General features: G+C 41.3%; 1 protein-coding gene across 7 annotated transcripts in view; it reads left to right on the top strand.

Annotated features, from left to right (window-relative positions):
- MMD (monocyte to macrophage differentiation associated) overlaps positions 1-15,649 on the top strand; it is a 29,463-nt gene extending 13,814 nt beyond the window's left edge. For 3 of the 7 annotated variants that reach the window (XM_088828596.1, XM_088828598.1, XM_088828599.1), the window contains 4 exons: positions 2,487-2,561; positions 4,159-4,260; positions 6,388-6,457; positions 12,563-13,687. In XM_088828596.1, coding sequence (XP_088684722.1) covers positions 2,487-2,561; positions 4,159-4,260; positions 6,388-6,457; positions 12,563-12,868 — 553 coding nt within the window. In that variant the 3' untranslated portion in view covers positions 12,869-13,687. The other 4 variants (XM_088828600.1, XM_055398991.2, XM_088828601.1 and 1 more) reach the window with 3 other exon arrangements.
- The last annotated feature ends 1,078 nt before the right edge of the window (positions 15,650-16,727 follow it).

Genomic DNA, 16,727 nt, shown 5'->3' with positions numbered 1-16,727 from the left:
GCCACTCCAGTACTCTTGCCTAGAAAATCCCATGGATGGAGGAGCCTGGTAGGCTGCAGTCCTTGGGGTCGCTAAGGGTCGGACACGACTGAGCGACTTCACTTTCACTTTTCACTTTCACACATTGGAGAAGGAAACGGCAACCCACTCCAGTGTTCTTGCCTGGAGAATCCCAGGGACGGGGGAGCCTGGTGGGCTTCCGTCTATGGGGTCACACAGAGTCGGACACGACTGAAGTGACTTAGCAGCAGCAAAGTGATTTAGTGTAATATTAGAAGGTAATTTTTGGTTTTATAGAATGTTCAAAGAAATCTCAAGCTATTTGGACAATCTAACATTAAAAAGATACACTTTATTTAAAAGCAGGATTTGGGATTCTGCTAGTCATGAGATGGTTACTAGTTTCCTCACATTTAAAGATCAGAGTTTTAGAACCAGAAGGATCCTTAAGGAACATCTAATCTAAACCCCATCATTTCACCTGGGGAAACTGAGACCCAGTGAAGTGGCCTGACTTGCCCAAGTCGTTGATACCAGCAGAATCTGATCGTCCCAGGTCCTCTGACTCCGGCCCTGAGGTTTACTTCCACCACACCCTTCATATTATTGCTTATAGTTTGTAGTCTGCTACCTTCACCCAGAAGCTGACAGTTCCCTGAGCTTAAAATAAAACCCCAGCGTTGAGTCATGAAGGAGCCCTGGGACATACTCGGAACAAGCCTCCACAGTGCCTGTCCTGGATCTTCAGGATGCACTGTCATAGAGGCCAGGGCACCTTATTATCTTTTTGGCATAGCACAGTGCCTGTGATTGCCTTGTCTGATTTGGCTTTGCTGTCTAGATTTCTGAATCAGTAAAGAGTTGTAGGTACCTGCTTCAGTATTCAGGGCTTCCCTGCCAAGGCCTGAGAAGAAGGTGTAAGAGAAACCAGTCTCTCTTGAACCTTGCAATAGCACCACTAGAATCGTAAGCTATGGGTGGAATTTTTCTCTGCATTAATTCTTTTTTTTAATTACTTTAATTGCATTAATTCTTAAAAATATCCCAGTATATCCTTAATTTAAGTAAAAGAGAAAAGGCAATGAGCATTGGTTAAGTACCTACTATGTGCTGGGTGCTGTGCTAATCACGTGGCTACATCATCTCATTTAATGCTCATCATACTCTGATAGAGATGTTATTTCTGTTTTATCTGTGAGGAGGTGAGTGTCAGAGAGGTGGGTGGTGGGATTTCACTTTTTTTAAATATTTTATTTGTTTATTATTTTTCTGGCTGCACCAGGTGTTAGTTGCTGCAGATGAAATCTTAGTTATGGCAGGTGGGGTCTAGTTCCCACACCAGGGCTCACGCCTGGGCCCCGCGCGCTGCCAGCATGGAGTCTCAGCCCTGGGCCGGCAGGGCCCTCCCTGGGAGGTGGGTTTTGAACATGCTGCAGCTTGACTTTGGGTGCTGCCACCATCTGGAAAGCAGAATTAGAAAGGCCAAAACTGGCTCAGAATCACAGTCGTCCAAGCAGCTAAAAAAAGAGATTCCCCTCTTCCCTCCACCTTCTGCTTCATCCTCTAGCCCTGTTAAGTCAGGATCTTCTGGACTGGAGTTTGTGACTGTATTATAGCTTCCCCGGGCAATTCTGAAAGGCAGTCAGCCTTGAGAACAGTAATGCAGTGACCAGCACTGACTGGCTGAACACCCGCGGTCTGCCCTGGCCGCCGCAGTGTGTGTGGGGAGGCAAGTCTAACGCTGGTGAACCCCCAAGCCGTCGTATCCACCCCTTGGGCTGAAAGTGGATTAAAGACAGTGCAGTGCATTTGAACTTTCTACGTTCCCTCAGTGAAGGGCAGATCCTGGCTTATCCGCTCTGTGAATAGAGCTCAGGGAGCCAGACGTTGTACACTTCCTGACCCTTCACTTGCAGGAGAAGACTTGCTTAGAAGCACAGGTGGCTACCCTCTTGACAGCAGATACCTTTTTTCCCCCTTGTTTGTGTTGTTGCTTTTCCTAAATTAGTTTCTAAATTTGCTTTATTGCAACTTATTGTCTGCATTAAGGTACTTGGAGTAAAGGCTGCTTCAGAGACATTCTAAAAAGACTGTGACTTTAGGGAGTATTTTACTGAGCCCTTACAGATTTGTGCCCTGCACCATGATAGGGTTGAGAGGTGGTCTGCCCTCAGGATAGGATCTAAAAGAAATGGAAAACATCAGAAAGCACAGATTTTGCTTGTTATTTTTTAAGTTTCAGAGTTTCTGATTGTTGTGGGGTTCTTACATGGAGAGGATCTTTGGTATGTGTAATCTTAATAATAAAGCTTTTATTTGTGGCTTCATCTTATTTAAAAAAAAAGGCCATGTGACTTTAAAAGCCCATTTATGTATGCCATGAGAACTAAAAACAAGAGTGGCAGTCGTGGCATAGCGGAGTGATAACTCCTACTTCCAGTCTTAAAATTTTCTGAAAACTTTGTCTGATGTGTTTCCCCCCCCAGGACAGTGGAGCACTGCTTTCACATGTGCGATAGAATGGTCATCTATTTCTTCATTGCTGCGTCTTACGCTCCATGGTAAGATACAGTTTTTCTGTTTCTGAAGACAGCATTTTTTTAATGAGAATTCTCAGTCCTTCTTCCCTCCTGTCTTCCTGTCCCTGCCCCTCACCCCTAAAAAACATACGTACATGTTTTTTTTTTTCCTTTCCCATTTTGATTTGCTTGAGTCGGGTTGCAGATTTTAAGGAAAGAAGGTTGCTGACATTCAGAATACATATCTGCACTGGAATGTTTGAGAGAAGTGCTGCAAAGTTGTGTGTAGCGTGCTCACTTTGGAAATATATTACCTTTGCCTTCCATATTCTTTCTCTGCGCTTCTGCTATTCAGAATACTTGGACATCTAATCGTTTAAATGGAAATGCTATAAATATATATATAAAGAAAACAAGCTAACTTTTGAAATTTATCCTGCTTGTCTTCACAGCACAGTAGCTACTATATATGGAGTGCATCTCTCATTTCTTCAGCTATATGAATAAGGGAGCTAGCCTAATTAGTTAGCTATATAAAATGCCTAGTATTCAGTTCAGTGTCCTGGTTCTTTTCTGTCTTTTTGGTATAGACAAGATAGAGTCTTTTGCTGTTTTGAATCCACAATTAAAGAAAAATTAATTTTCCTCTACCACGATGTGGTCCAGTTTTAACCACTCGGAAATTCATATTTTGCCATCAACTACTATAGTCATTACAAACAGCCGGTCTCTGGATTCTGACTAATGTAGCATCCATCATGCAAAAGAAACCTAATTATGTGTTGTAGTAAAAAGTAAGTGCTGTCTCTTCCCAGTACCTGTTACTAAATTATAGGTCTCCATCATGTTGGAGCGAGAATACTTGGAGGCTTTTGTGAAGTATACTTCAATTTAAAATAAGTAAATAAAAATTTTAAATGTAGACTGAGGAAACAAATATTACAGTAAACAGTTTGTTCACATGTAAGTCTTTAATATGCAGATGGTACCTTTTCCATTTGGAAATATTAATTTTGTAGTAATCATTCAGAATAACATTTTTTCCCCATATCTATTTTTAATCAGAATTTAGTACAGCTGAATTTGTAGCATTTTAAATTCAGGCTTCACAGGAGTCCATGGTTAAATTCTAACAAAATATCTTACATGACGTATGTTGGGCTAATTCTCCTGATGTTTTCTCTTGGCAGAGATACTTGGTCTGTGTATTAGGTATCTATTGTGTGTGTGTGTGATCCGGTTGAGGGTCTTGTTCTCAGTAATTTTTGTAAACAGTCTGCTCTCAAGTACGCGGTCAGGAATGAGAACGCGAGTGGCCTTTGCAGCAGCCCGCCTAATCAGGAAAGTTGGTATCACAGTGTGCTGGGGCTCAGCTCTACATGTCTCCTTTCAGCTGGTTCTGTTTTTAAACCACACTGGAACTGATTCTAAGTCTTAAAGGTTGAACAACAATTTTATGTTTAAGTTATTAATTTTACCCCAGTTGCCCAAATACCTCCACCACATGTTGAGTGATTTTTCTTTCTGGTCTTACCCTCGTACCTTCTCTCTCAGTTTTCAGGACTAGAGGAAGACACAGGTTGTGTGAATTCCCTTCATTTATCACTTCTGTTCTCTGTTGTCATGTTTACATTTTTAGGTTAAATCTCCGTGAACTTGGACCCCTGGCATCTCATATGCGTTGGTTTATCTGGCTCATGGCAGCTGGAGGAACCATTTATGTATTTCTCTACCATGAAAAGTAAGAGAAAATAATTTACATTTAATACCTTTAAAATTAACTTCCTAAATTTTATCTGCATTACAGTATGATTTACTTTATATTTGCACTTCAATAAATAGTAGAAATACATAAACAGAATATATATTATTTTAACAAATCTTCAGAGCCATTTGCTGTTTATCGTTGGCGGACAGATTGCTGCAGACAGATGAACGGTACCTGTGTAACACATGGAGGAGCCGAAGGACAGAGTAGCAGTGGCAGTTCAGTCCCGACTCTGAAATGAGTCAGACTTCACTTCACATCCTCAGCCAGACTAGTCCTATCTGCAAACTAGCCTGATCCTCTGTGACTTACAGCTACATGAGAAAAATAACTGCTTTTCTAAGCTTCTAGGAAGGTTGAAGATAATCGATATTAAGCCCCCAGCATAACACTTAACCTAGTTAGGAACCCAGAGGCTGTTCCAACTTAGGACTCCTGGGAAGGGGGATGTTTGGAAGGGTATACAAACTCAGTATCCTCACCATGGAACACATTGTTTCAACCTGTTATTCATAGGTCCTAGTGTGTGAAGAAATATAAAAAGAAAGCTTATTGAAATTTAGCATCTTAGTTCTAGAGGAGACTTTCAAGTCATCTATTTGTGCTTCATGCTTGAAAACTGAGGACATTTAGTACATGCATGAAATCAGTGACACATCTGGAATTAGGACCCAGGTGCCCTAGTTCCTATCCCATGGCTCTTTTCATCATTTCATATGCCTGAACTTGAGAAACTCACAACCATGAAATCATTTATTTGGATACAGTTTATTAAATTCTTTATCTATTGTTTTTGGCAGAATGGCCCTCAGAATTGAATATAACGTGTGCTTGTCACAAAGTAATAAATTGTTTTCTCTTTTCAGAAGAAAATGGTAGTTTTAGCTAACTTCTCTCTAACTTTGAAATTCACTTAAGTGCATTTTTGACCATAATTAGCAATTCTGAGTGGTGTTATGCATTTTATATATATATATATATCCAAGGGAACAGTTTGCTTCTCAGACTCAAACCCCTAATTTATACCCTTGGATAAAATAGGAAGTAAAGTAAGACAACCATTTTTTCTCCTATTTCAGGCCTTCTGATGCAAACCAAACCCACATTCTTCCCCAGTTCCCTGATAGGATTACTTCCTGGTGGACTTTGAGTGCAAAACACTAAGAACGAGATACGAGTCATCCTTGGCCATTCGGGTTGGCAGGTATTAGGGAAAACCTAAATGGTGCCACATACTGTTTTAGGCCCTGCATATCCAAACGTAAATATATTTTTGTCCTTGCCTTCGAGGAACTTAGTGTAGTTTGACTAGGCATAAATATAACTTGAATTTCAGTACGGTGTTTTTTTTAGCATTTTCAAATAATCTGCATCTAAGGTGACGAGCCTTACAAATTAAGAGTTTGTGCAGATACGAAATAGACAATCAGAAGCACATTCCCTTAGTTCTTTAAGGCTCCCATCCCTTTGCCACTGATAGAGGAGGTGCCAAGCTATTCTTTGTGCAGCTTCATAATTTCAGTGTCTTATAGTGACGAATTGGAATGATGGTGAAGGCAAACACTGGGATTAGAAAGGGAAAGTGCATGGTTAATTGGAATCAATGATAACTTTTGGCAAAGAACATTTTCCATGTAGCATGTAGAATCTGATGTTTTATCAATCCTCAAAGGGCTTCCCTGGTGGCTTAGTGGTAAAGAATCCACCTGCCAATGCAGGAGATGCAGATTCAATCCCTGGGTCAGGAGGATCCCCTGGAGAAGGAAATGGCAACGCACTCCAGTATTCCTGCCTGGAGAATCCCATGGACAGAGGAGCCAGGAGGGCTAGAGTCCATGGGGTCACAGAAGGGTCAGATAGGATATAATGACTAAACAACAACAATCCTGAAAGAAATATTAGTTTTTTGTTACTCAACTACAGTATTTCAGTTAGAGGCTTAATGGTCTCCTGTAGCGAAAATACATTTCATTTGAAATGAAATACCTTTCATTAAGAGTTTACTTTTGTTTTTCAAAAGAAAAAAGAAAAAAATGGTAAGGAAATGGTTTAAGTGTTGTAGGAATAGATAAATTATATTAACACATTTCTCTTCTGCAGGTATAAGGTGATTGAGCTCTTTTTCTATCTCACAATGGGTTTTTCTCCTGCCTTGGTGGTAACATCAATGGTAAGAAGTTTTCTTCATAATTTAGTTATTTCACCTTACTTTCTTTCCAATCACTGTGAGTTTTAATATGTCTATAGATACAATCTATAGCTTTTATTTCTGAAGTTATAACATGCCTATTAATTTAGAGACTCAAAAAATATATAAATTACAAAGTGCCACAACTTGCACTACTTGCTGTCTATAGTTTAGAAAAGCTATATATCTAAGTGTCTCCTTCCATATGGTAATCTGCTGTGTTTGTTTTTTGGGATAACCTTTCTATTCGCCCCACTCCCACCCTTTACCCAAAGAGGTGTGAGGTAATGTGAAGGTGGGAATTTTTTAAGTTACTTAGTGTCTTAAACCTAAATCCATGGACAAGGGTAAATTTTTTAATTTTTAAAAATCTTTTTATTTTATCTTGGAGTGTAGTTAATTAACAATGCTGTGATAGTTTCAGGTGCACAGCAAAGCGCCTCTGCAGACACATGTATCCATCCTCCCCCAAACTCTCCTCCCATCCAGGCTGCCACATGACATTGAGCAGCGTGCCTTGTGCTGTACAGTAGGGCGTTTTGGTTGTCCATTTTAAATATAGCAGTATATGCATGTCAGTCCAGACTCCCTCACTGTCCCTTCCGGCCATCCTCCCCTCCTGGTAACCATAACTTCCTTTTCTGAGTCTCTGGGGTCTGTATCTATTTTGTGCGTACGTTCATTTGTTTCATTTCTTTTTAGATTGCATATGTAAAGGATGTCATACAGTACTTCTCCTCTTACTTACTGCACTCAGTATGGCAATCTCCAGGTCCATCCACGTTGCTGCGAATGGCATCACTTCATTCTTTTTAATGGCTTGTAATATTAAAAATATTACTCAATTATAGTGGACTAGCATTCCGTTGTATGTATGGACCACATCTGCTTTATCCATTCCTCTGTTGATGGACATTTAGGTTACTTCCATGTCTTGGCTGTTGTAAGTGTTAAGTGTTAGTCACCCAGTCGTGTCTGACTCTGCAACCCCATGGACTGCGGCCCACCAGGCTCTTCTCTCCATGAGATTTTCCAAGCAAGGATACTGGAGTAGGTTGCCATTTCCTTCACAGTTAAATTAATGGCTTCTTAAAATGTAAACATTGGAAGGACTTCAGAAGGTCAATTGGCTCAACATTTTATTGGATATTTCTTGAACCCTTTGACTCTTACATTTCCTTTCACTTGCTTTTCAGTCGTGTTATTTCTCTTTCCCAGGAAAGTGCTTTTTTTTTTTAACTTTGCTTTAAATTTTCCTTTGAGGACTTTAATGAGTGATAGTGTGGCATTCCCTGCAGGAGTCAGTTGCATGCATGTTTTGTGCTCCCGGTCAGACTAATCAGTGTTGAGAAATCCATCCGTATTTGTCAGTTTGGAACAGTAACGTAACGACCTCACAGTCCCGCCCACCGCTAACCTGTGCTTTTAGCTTATGTGTTTGCAGTCTACTCTGCATTCTGGGGCTCCGGCTACTGTATTAATTAAGGAGGTCGTGGTTTGTTTAGTTGAACTCTCTTCTTAGCCTGCAAGGGTCAGAAATATACCTGTAATTTCACTCTTGAGCTCACAGGCACTTTGTAAGACTTTTGCTGAGCATAGTTCCTGCCCTGGTCACAAAAATACCTGTAAAAGATTTAGGATTGATGTTTGCTTGTGTTTTTTCAAAGGGTGTGTTTTATGAGATTGTAACGAGGTATGTTCTCTGAGATACAAGATTTGTAATGGCTTTAGTAATTTACCTTGCACCAAAAATATATGTAGTTTAGTTGGTAAAGGCATCGGGGAATGGTGAGAGGAGGGAGGTGCGAGACAGAAGTGAGAAAATCTGCCTGGAAGGCGACTGAGATACCCAGAGCAAGGTCTGTGTGAGGGGTTACTAATCATTAGAGTGAAGCTTCAAGTAAATTCCCTCTGGGTATCGCAAAAACAAGTTTATCCAGTATTTTTACTAGTGTAAATCTTTCATGGACATTTTCAAGTGGTACAATAACAGGTGACTACTGTTCCTATTAATCAAACAGGAAAATCCCCACCCTTGCCCTGATAGAACTTAGAATCAAGCAGAAAAATACAATTCGTATAAAATAAGAAGCGGCCATGAAGTTTTATAAGGCTTTGGGGAAAGTGCAGCCTACTCTGGGAGGACCTGATAGAAGTACCTGAGGAAATGCTGTTTGTGCTGATTCAGAAGGACAGATAGGAGCCAAGGGACAGAAGAGTGGTGCCAGTGGCATGGAGGTGGACCCAGCGTGAAGAGGACGTGGGGAGCAGGAGCGTCCGAACGTGCACAGGCGTGTGAGGGCTGTGACCGTGCAGGTGACAAAAGTTCTGTGACGAAAGCGGTGAGCAGAGACCAGGTCAGAAGGAACAGGAACAGGACAGACGATAAAGACCCAAACCTTTGGTGTTGCAGTCAGAATAACGGGTGTCAGAATTACCCTTCTACCACACAGAGCTATAAAAATGTGTAAAGTGCATGAACAACAATTTTTTGGCATTGGACGCAGACATATAGGACTATGATTCTTGAGAGAGAAACCAAAAGATGAGTTTCAAATGCACTGAGGTTTTCTCCCTGTTTGGAACACTTTCCAAACTACAGTGAAAGAAAGTGGAGTCCAGGAGCAGCCATCTCGGTGGAGGAAACAAACCAGCAATTCAGCTCCCCAGGCTGGGGCAGGGTCCCGAAGACAAGGGAGCTTCACAGAGAAGAGTCTCCAGAAATCTACAAAGGGATTTCCTTGTGCCCTTGCCCAAATACTAAGCTGCATTTGTGCTGGTCAAGACGCTGCATACCCTGGCTGAAGATAGCTATTGAAAGTCTGCGAAGTAAGTGGATGTTCCTGAATGAGTCCAGTACTGGAGACACCAGAAGAGTTCCAACCAGCCAGAATGGAGAGACCACGCAGAGCAAAACAAGTATTCCATTGACCCTAGCAAGATCACATCTTAGATAAAGCTGTGGCACTCCCATAACAAAGCCCAGAAACCTCAAAGGATAAAATTGATCCTCTCATAAATAAAGGGCAGAACAAATTCAACGTTCTTTCAAGAAAAACAACAAAATCTGTACTCTTGGCATCCATTATCTAAACAAATATTGCTAGATAAGCAAGAAGACCCAGTGAAAATTCTAGGTCTGAAAACTATATGTTGAAAAAAAAAATGTATTGGAGGAATTTAACAACAGATGGGATACTGCAGAAGAAAAGATCAATGAACTTGAATAGTCATGCCTCAGGCTGGGAGAAATTATTTGCTTTCTCTATATGTATCTGACAAAAGATGTGTATCCAACACTGCAGCACTCTAAATCGTAATAAAAGGAGAAAGTGTTACAAGTATCCAGTAAACCCTTGAAAAACTGCTCAATGTCACCAGTCATCTTGAAAATCAGGGAAATGAAAATTAAAAGCTTACCACCACACCATACTGAATAGTTAAATTAAAAAGGCTGACACCAGCAAATACCAACAAGGATGTGAAATAACTGAAACCTCAGTTCACTGTTTTGGAAAATATAAAATGTAGCCACTTTGGTAATTTGCTTAGCAGTTTATTATAAAATTAAGCACACATTTATAGTTCAGCAAAAATGAAAACATTTATCTACAAAAGGACTTGTAAACACTTCAACTATTAAATTTTATTCATGATAGCCCCCAAATGGAAAGGATAAACAAATTATTTTTTAATAATGAAATGCTAAGTAATAGGAATGAATGACGTTAGCACCTGCATGCATACGTGTGCGTGCTTGCGTGCTAAGTCGCTCAGTCGTGTCTTACTCTGCAACCCCATGGACTGTAGCCCGCCAGGCTCCTCTGTCCATGAGATTTTCCAGGTGAGAATACTGGAGTGGGTTGCTGTTTTCTCGTCCAGGGGATCTTCCTGACCCAGGGATCAAACCCTCATCTCTTACATCTCCCACATTGGCAGGCGAATTCTTTATCACTAGCACCAAAAATATTATATTGAGCAAAAAAGAAGCCAGACTCAAAACTGTACATACAGTATAATTCCATTTATGTGAGGTTCTAGAATGGAGAGGCTTAGTCTGTGGTAATAGCAACAAGAACAGTGGTTGCCTTAGTTAGTGGAACAGAATTGTCTAGGATTGGGAAGGGGCACCAAAGAACTTTCTGGAGTGTTAGGATATTTGTATATCTTGATAGGGGTGATATGAGTTACATAGAAGTGTGCTTTTCACAAATCCTTACAGTCTACTTAATATCTATGCAGTACACTATATAAATGAATTGTCAATCTTTAAAAGACCTCCCTCCCTCCCAAAAAAGGGAATGTAACTTCAGGAAACAAAACACCTTGGTCTTGATTCAGATCCTGATTCTGGTGCTTAAAAGCTCCGTGGCCATGGGTAAATTATTTATCCTCTGTGTGTTCCAGGTTTCTCATCTGTGGAGTTGAGATAAAAATACCTAATTTAGGGCTGTGAAGATTAAATGAATGTTTCAAACATTTAATAGGGACATAGAAACACAGTAATGGCGTTGATAATGAAGCAGACATAATCTGGTTTTAAGATTAAATTCCCTGGTGGCTCAGATGGTACCGTGTCTGTGTCTACAGTGCGGGAGACCCGGGTTCGATCCCTGGGTTGGAAAGATCCTCTGGAGAAGGAAATGGGAACCCACTCCAGTACTCTTACCTGGAAAATCCCACGGACAGAGGAGCCTGGTAGGCTACAGTCCATGGGATCGCAAAGAATCGGACACGACTGAGCGACTTCACCTCACCTCACCTCATGTTCTTGAGAAACGTGTATGCAGGTCAGGAAGCAACAGTTAGAACTGGACATGGAACAACAGACTGGTTCCAAATAGGAAAAGGAGTATGTCAAGGCTGTATATTGTCACCCTGCTTATTTAACTTATATGCAGAGTACATCATGAGGAACGCTGGGCTGGAAGAAGCACAAGCTGGAATCAAGATTGCCGGGAGAAATATCAATAACCTCAGATATGCAGATGACACCACCCTTATGGCAGAAAGTGAAGAGGAAATAAGAGAGCCACTTGATGAAAGTGAAAGAGGAGAGTAAAAAAGTTCGCTTAAAGCCCAACATTCAGAAAACGAAGATCATGGCATCTGGTCCCATCACTTCCTGGGAAATAGATGGGGAAACAGTGGAGACAGTGTCAGACTTTATTTTTTGGGGCTCCAAAATTATTGCGGATGCTGATTGCAGCCATGAAATTAAAAGACGCTTACTCCTTGGAAGGAAAGTTATGACCAACCTCAATAGCATATTAAAAAGCAGAGACATTACTTTGCCAACCAAGGTCTGTCTAGTCAAGGCTATGGTTTTTCCAGTGGTCATGTATGGATGTGAGAGTTGGACTGTGAAGAAAGCTGATCACCGAAGAATTGATGCTTCTGAACTGTGGTGTTGGAGAAGACTCTTGAGAGTTCCTTGGACTTCAAGGAGATCCAACCAGTCCATTCTGGGGGAAATCAATCCTGGGTGTTCATTGGAAGGACTGATGCTAAAGCTGAAGCTCCAATACTTTGGCCACCTCATGTGAAGAGTTGACTCACTGGAAAAGACTCTGATGCTGGGAGGGATTGGGGGCAGGAGGAGAAGGGGATGACAGAGAATGAGATGGCTGGATGGCATCACCGACTCGATGGAGGTGAGTTTGAGTGAACTCTGGGAGTTGGTGATGGACAGGGAGGCCTGGCGTGCTGTGATTCATGGGGTCGCAAAGAGTCGGACGCAACTGAACTAAACTGAACTGATGTTCTGATTCTTTGAAAGTTGATAAAGCAGTACTTATCTCTCTGACTTTAGTCTCTTCATCTCTAAAATAAGGAGGCTGTGTTTAATGAGTGACTCTTCACTGGGGGGTCAGATGCTCCTGTAAGAATCCTAACCCTCCCTTAGGAAAACCTGACCCTCTCTAAGGAAAATGTCCTTAATACACGTACACAAGGAATTTTGTATTACTAATGGATATTAATTGCTTTATAACCTCTAAGAAATAATAAGTGTGTCTGGTGTTTTGTTTTGCTATGTTTTAACTTTTTAAAGAAAATGAAATCTGACTGATGTCCCGTCTTACAAAGGTTAAGGAGCAGTCTGAGAAGTCTCCTTCCTCATTGTTTGACCCTGCAGACCACCACAGTGCGCATGTGAATTCCGAAGATGGGGCTGGCCCTTGCCCCCGGCCTGGGTCCTCACGCCTGGCTGCGTCCAGTGCGGCCGTAGCCCTCGCCACGACCCAGGCAGCCCGCGCACCGGGGCTGCCCAGTCCCCTGCTGGACTTGCACGGGGCCCTGCTCCAAGGCTCCCAAGGCCACAGCTGCAGGGCCCAGGCCTCCGGAGCACCCACACCGCTGTCCCTTCCAAGGCCTGGCCACAATCTGCCGTAGGGTCCCACTCACCCTGAGACCTCCCTGTTCTGGTCTCCAGAAACCCTAGCGAGTTCGTCCATCAGCATCTGAGCCCTGCCTCTGTTCTCTTCGCCTGCCATTCACACAGCCCGGTCTCATCTTGTAGATGAGTCAAGGGCTTTGAAAACCAAGAGTAGTTTATAAAATCTCCTTTCTGTGCTAAAGCACACCTGACTGTTAATTTCCTGCTGAGCTAAAAAACTCCCTGGCACAAAGACAAAAAGGCCTCGAGCATCTAGAACGTTAGGAACTGTATTGTGCTACAGGATCTCAGAGGTCACTCCCAGCAATGATTTTCCTTCTGGCTATGTCAGCTGTGAGGAAGCCACAAGCTCACAGAAACAGAGGAGGAGTCTGAGAAAAGCGATTAGTGTAGAACAGAGTTGAAGACAAAGGGAGTGAAAACCGTGCTGGAGATACGGATTATAAGCAGAGCGGCTTGAGTGTACCTGGGTAGGTAAGAAGGCTCCTCAAGAGAAAGATGAAAACCAAGGACTGTACTTTATTAAATGAATGACCGTTCATTTTAGATGCGATTGCAGTCTGCTTAAACACGCCATAGATGAACAGAAGATGCTGCTTTTGCCACGGAACCTATAACCTGATTGCTTGGTGAGATCCAGACGGACAATTCAGAGGGTAATCCAGGTCGATTTAAGTGTAGTTCACGTTTACAGATAAGGATTCTGTCTGTGCAGAGCTGCTTCGTTGTCTGGAAAATCAGGAGACTTAGGGGGCATTTCAGGGATGGTTTTAGCTGTCATATCAGAGTAACATCAAAATCTTTTCATTTTTTTTTCCTCTGTTGACAGAACAACACGGATGGACTTCACGAACTTGCCTGCGGGGGCTTAATTTATTGCCTCGGAGTTGTGTTCTTCAAGAGCGATGGCATCATTCCATTTGCCCATGCCATCTGGCACCTGTTTGTGGCCACGGCAGCTGCAGTGCATTACTATGCCATTTGGAAGTATCTTTACCGAAGTCCTACAGACTTTATGCGACATTTATGACCAACTGTACTAGGTCTCCAAACCAGTGTTATTTCAGTTATGGCACTTAGGAGTGGGATAAGAGCTGAAAATTGCACAGAGGAGGAAGAGACAACTGCACTGACTTTCTTTATATATTTTGAATATAATTACTGTGAAAGTATGAAAGCTGTGTTCTAGAATTTTCCCCTCACAGCAAGTAAATAAGGTAGTGAATTAATTATTCATTCCATTCCACTATCATGAAGGACTCTGGAGAGACTTGGCCAACTGATGTTTACAAACCAGAATTTTGTATTTTAATTTTACAGATTTTACTACATGATTTTTCTAAATTACTAGGTCAGATTGTAAAAGTCAGTGCAATAACGAAACTTCCTTTTTAAAAGAAAATGATTTCTATCACTTTCCCATTAGCTGTGTAAAGAATCATTGACAGAACTTACACTACTTTCTACCATGTTTCATCTTGGCATACGTGGTTATTTTTTAAATAGAAACTTCAGTTTTTTGTAAATTTTTAAAAAATACTTCATGGAAGCACGTCTGTGCGGTTCTTCATTCATGTGAATTTTTGCAGCAATCTCAACATTCCACAAATGAACAAACATTATACCTCTTCTCTGATAGTTTTATGAAGCATGGAGAAATTGCCAATTTTTAAAAACTGCGAGTTTTCCAAAACTTTCCTGCCAACCTCTGACTCTGAATTCCCTGCTGCTTTGGGCCACATATTTGACCTAGTTTGATTTCCCAGCGATAGAAAAGCATTTTGATATCACTAACTTTTTCAAAAGATTGAACTTTTTCTCTATGCCTTTTCCATGTCTTCTTCAGGGTCTTTTCCCAAAGAGGATGAGTATCCAGTCTGTATTATGACAGGATTGCTGGCTTGGCCATCCACTGAACACTGCTGAAGAGCGTTATGAATACAGTGAATAGTGGTCATGCCTGTCTGGTGCCCAGTGGTTAAGTTACTGTCACTTAGCTTTATATTATTGGTTTGATAGTCATTTTAAGTTGTGGAACTAAATGCATAAATTCACATTTCTACCTTTCCTTTGCGTCTCCTGATACACTTTTTATCATAGAAAAGTATTTAAAGCACTGTTTGACAAACTCATGTGTCTGTTGTCCATCAGTTATAGCCTGGCTCAGTGGAGTGATATTTAATATATTGTTTTTGGTTTTCCTTCAATGTCTTATATTAAGATTAACATATTAGTTGCTTTTTGGTTAATCGCCTGTTGGTGTTTTAATAAATAACCTTGCATTTAGATCCGGTGCTGATATTGCCTGTTTTCTAGTGATTGGGTATGATCACTGGAATTGTTAGTTTGACAGTATATTGAATTGAGTATATTGAATTCAGTTCATTTAAATTTTGTACTGATGTAGCCTTAAAGGAGGGTTTATTTTGTGTGTGTGTATGTTTAGAACTCTGACTTTGGTAAATTATATGGGAATGAAGAACAGAGGAACTGCCTTTTGCTGATGAATTCTTAAATATGCGAAAGTGATAGTCACTCAGTCATGTTCGACTCTGCAACCCCAAATAGGCAAGGTATCCGGTGAAAACACCAACCAGACCATCCCTTCTGCATGATTCTGAACATCTGGATGCCTCTTGTCTTTTTGTGTATATTTAATTTTAAGTATATTAACTTTTGTGGATTCATTTGCAGTCTGCTCAAAAGTACCACTGTCAAAACCACTAAAATGTATGTAAAAAAATGTGCTGTAGACTAAAATAAAATTGTTACTTGGACTTGTTCCACTGTCTCTAAATTAGATGACTGTGACAATGATAATGCATTTTTGAACGCCTGAGCTCATCTAGCATATGTAATTTGTATGCTAGCCTTTTTTTCTCTTTATTTTTTTTTGAAAAGTCAGGATAGGGAGAAAAACAAACATACCCTGTCATCTAGAATTTTCTAGTCCACTTTTTAATAATTGAATTGCCAGAACCAGTGCAAACATTAAAATCAAACCACATTTTCAGCTTAAAATATGCTAGTCTGGGCTAAGGATTATAAATTTTATAAATGATGTATCTTTACCCAGAGACAATGGGTATCTTTACCCAGAGACTCTTTACCAAGGGCCGTCTAGTCAAGGCAATGGTTTTTCCCGTGGTCATGTATGGATGTGAGAGTTGGACTGTGAAGAAGGCTGATCGCCAAAGAATCGATGCTTTTGAACTGTGGTGTTGGAGAAGACTCTTGAGAGTCCCTTATACTGCAAGGAGATCCAACCAGTCCATTCTAAAGGAGATCGATCCTGGATGTTCATTGGAGGGACTGATGCTAAAGCTGAAACTGCAATACTTTGGCCACCTCATGCGATGAGTTGACTCACTGTAAAAGACTCTGATGCTGGGAAAGGTTGGGGGTGGGAGGAGAAGGGGACGACCGAGAATGAGATGGCTGGATGGCATCACCGACTCTGTGGACATGAGTTTGAGTGTACTCCGGGAGTTGGTGGTGGACAGGGAGGCCTGGTGTGCTGTGATTCATGGGGTCGCGGAGAGTCGGACACGACTGAGCGACTGATCTGATCTGATCTGATCTTACCCAGAGAAGCCTTTTGCTTTAGTTTATATAATATCCTGTAAGATTGAGCTTACACGCTTTTTTGTTACTAAGCAGACACATACTGTAAGTGAGGAACAACTCTGCGAGTGTTGGATTTCATTCTCCGTCTTCTGCAGGGTAGGAAACAGGCAGGTTAGCCTGCCTCATGCTCATTCAGGGAGCTGGGACAGGAACCCAGGTTCTCTCCAGTTCTGAAGCCTCCTGTTCACTTTGCATCACAGCATTGTCAGAGTAAGCAAGAACAAATGG

This window comes from Moschus berezovskii, chromosome 20 (genome assembly GCF_049115385.1).
Source record: "Moschus berezovskii isolate FMDL1 chromosome 20, NW_MosBer_1.0, whole genome shotgun sequence".
NCBI lineage: Eukaryota > Metazoa > Chordata > Mammalia > Artiodactyla > Moschidae > Moschus > Moschus berezovskii.
Note: the sequence above shows the minus strand (reverse complement) of the source record. Positions and strands in the feature narration are given on the sequence as shown.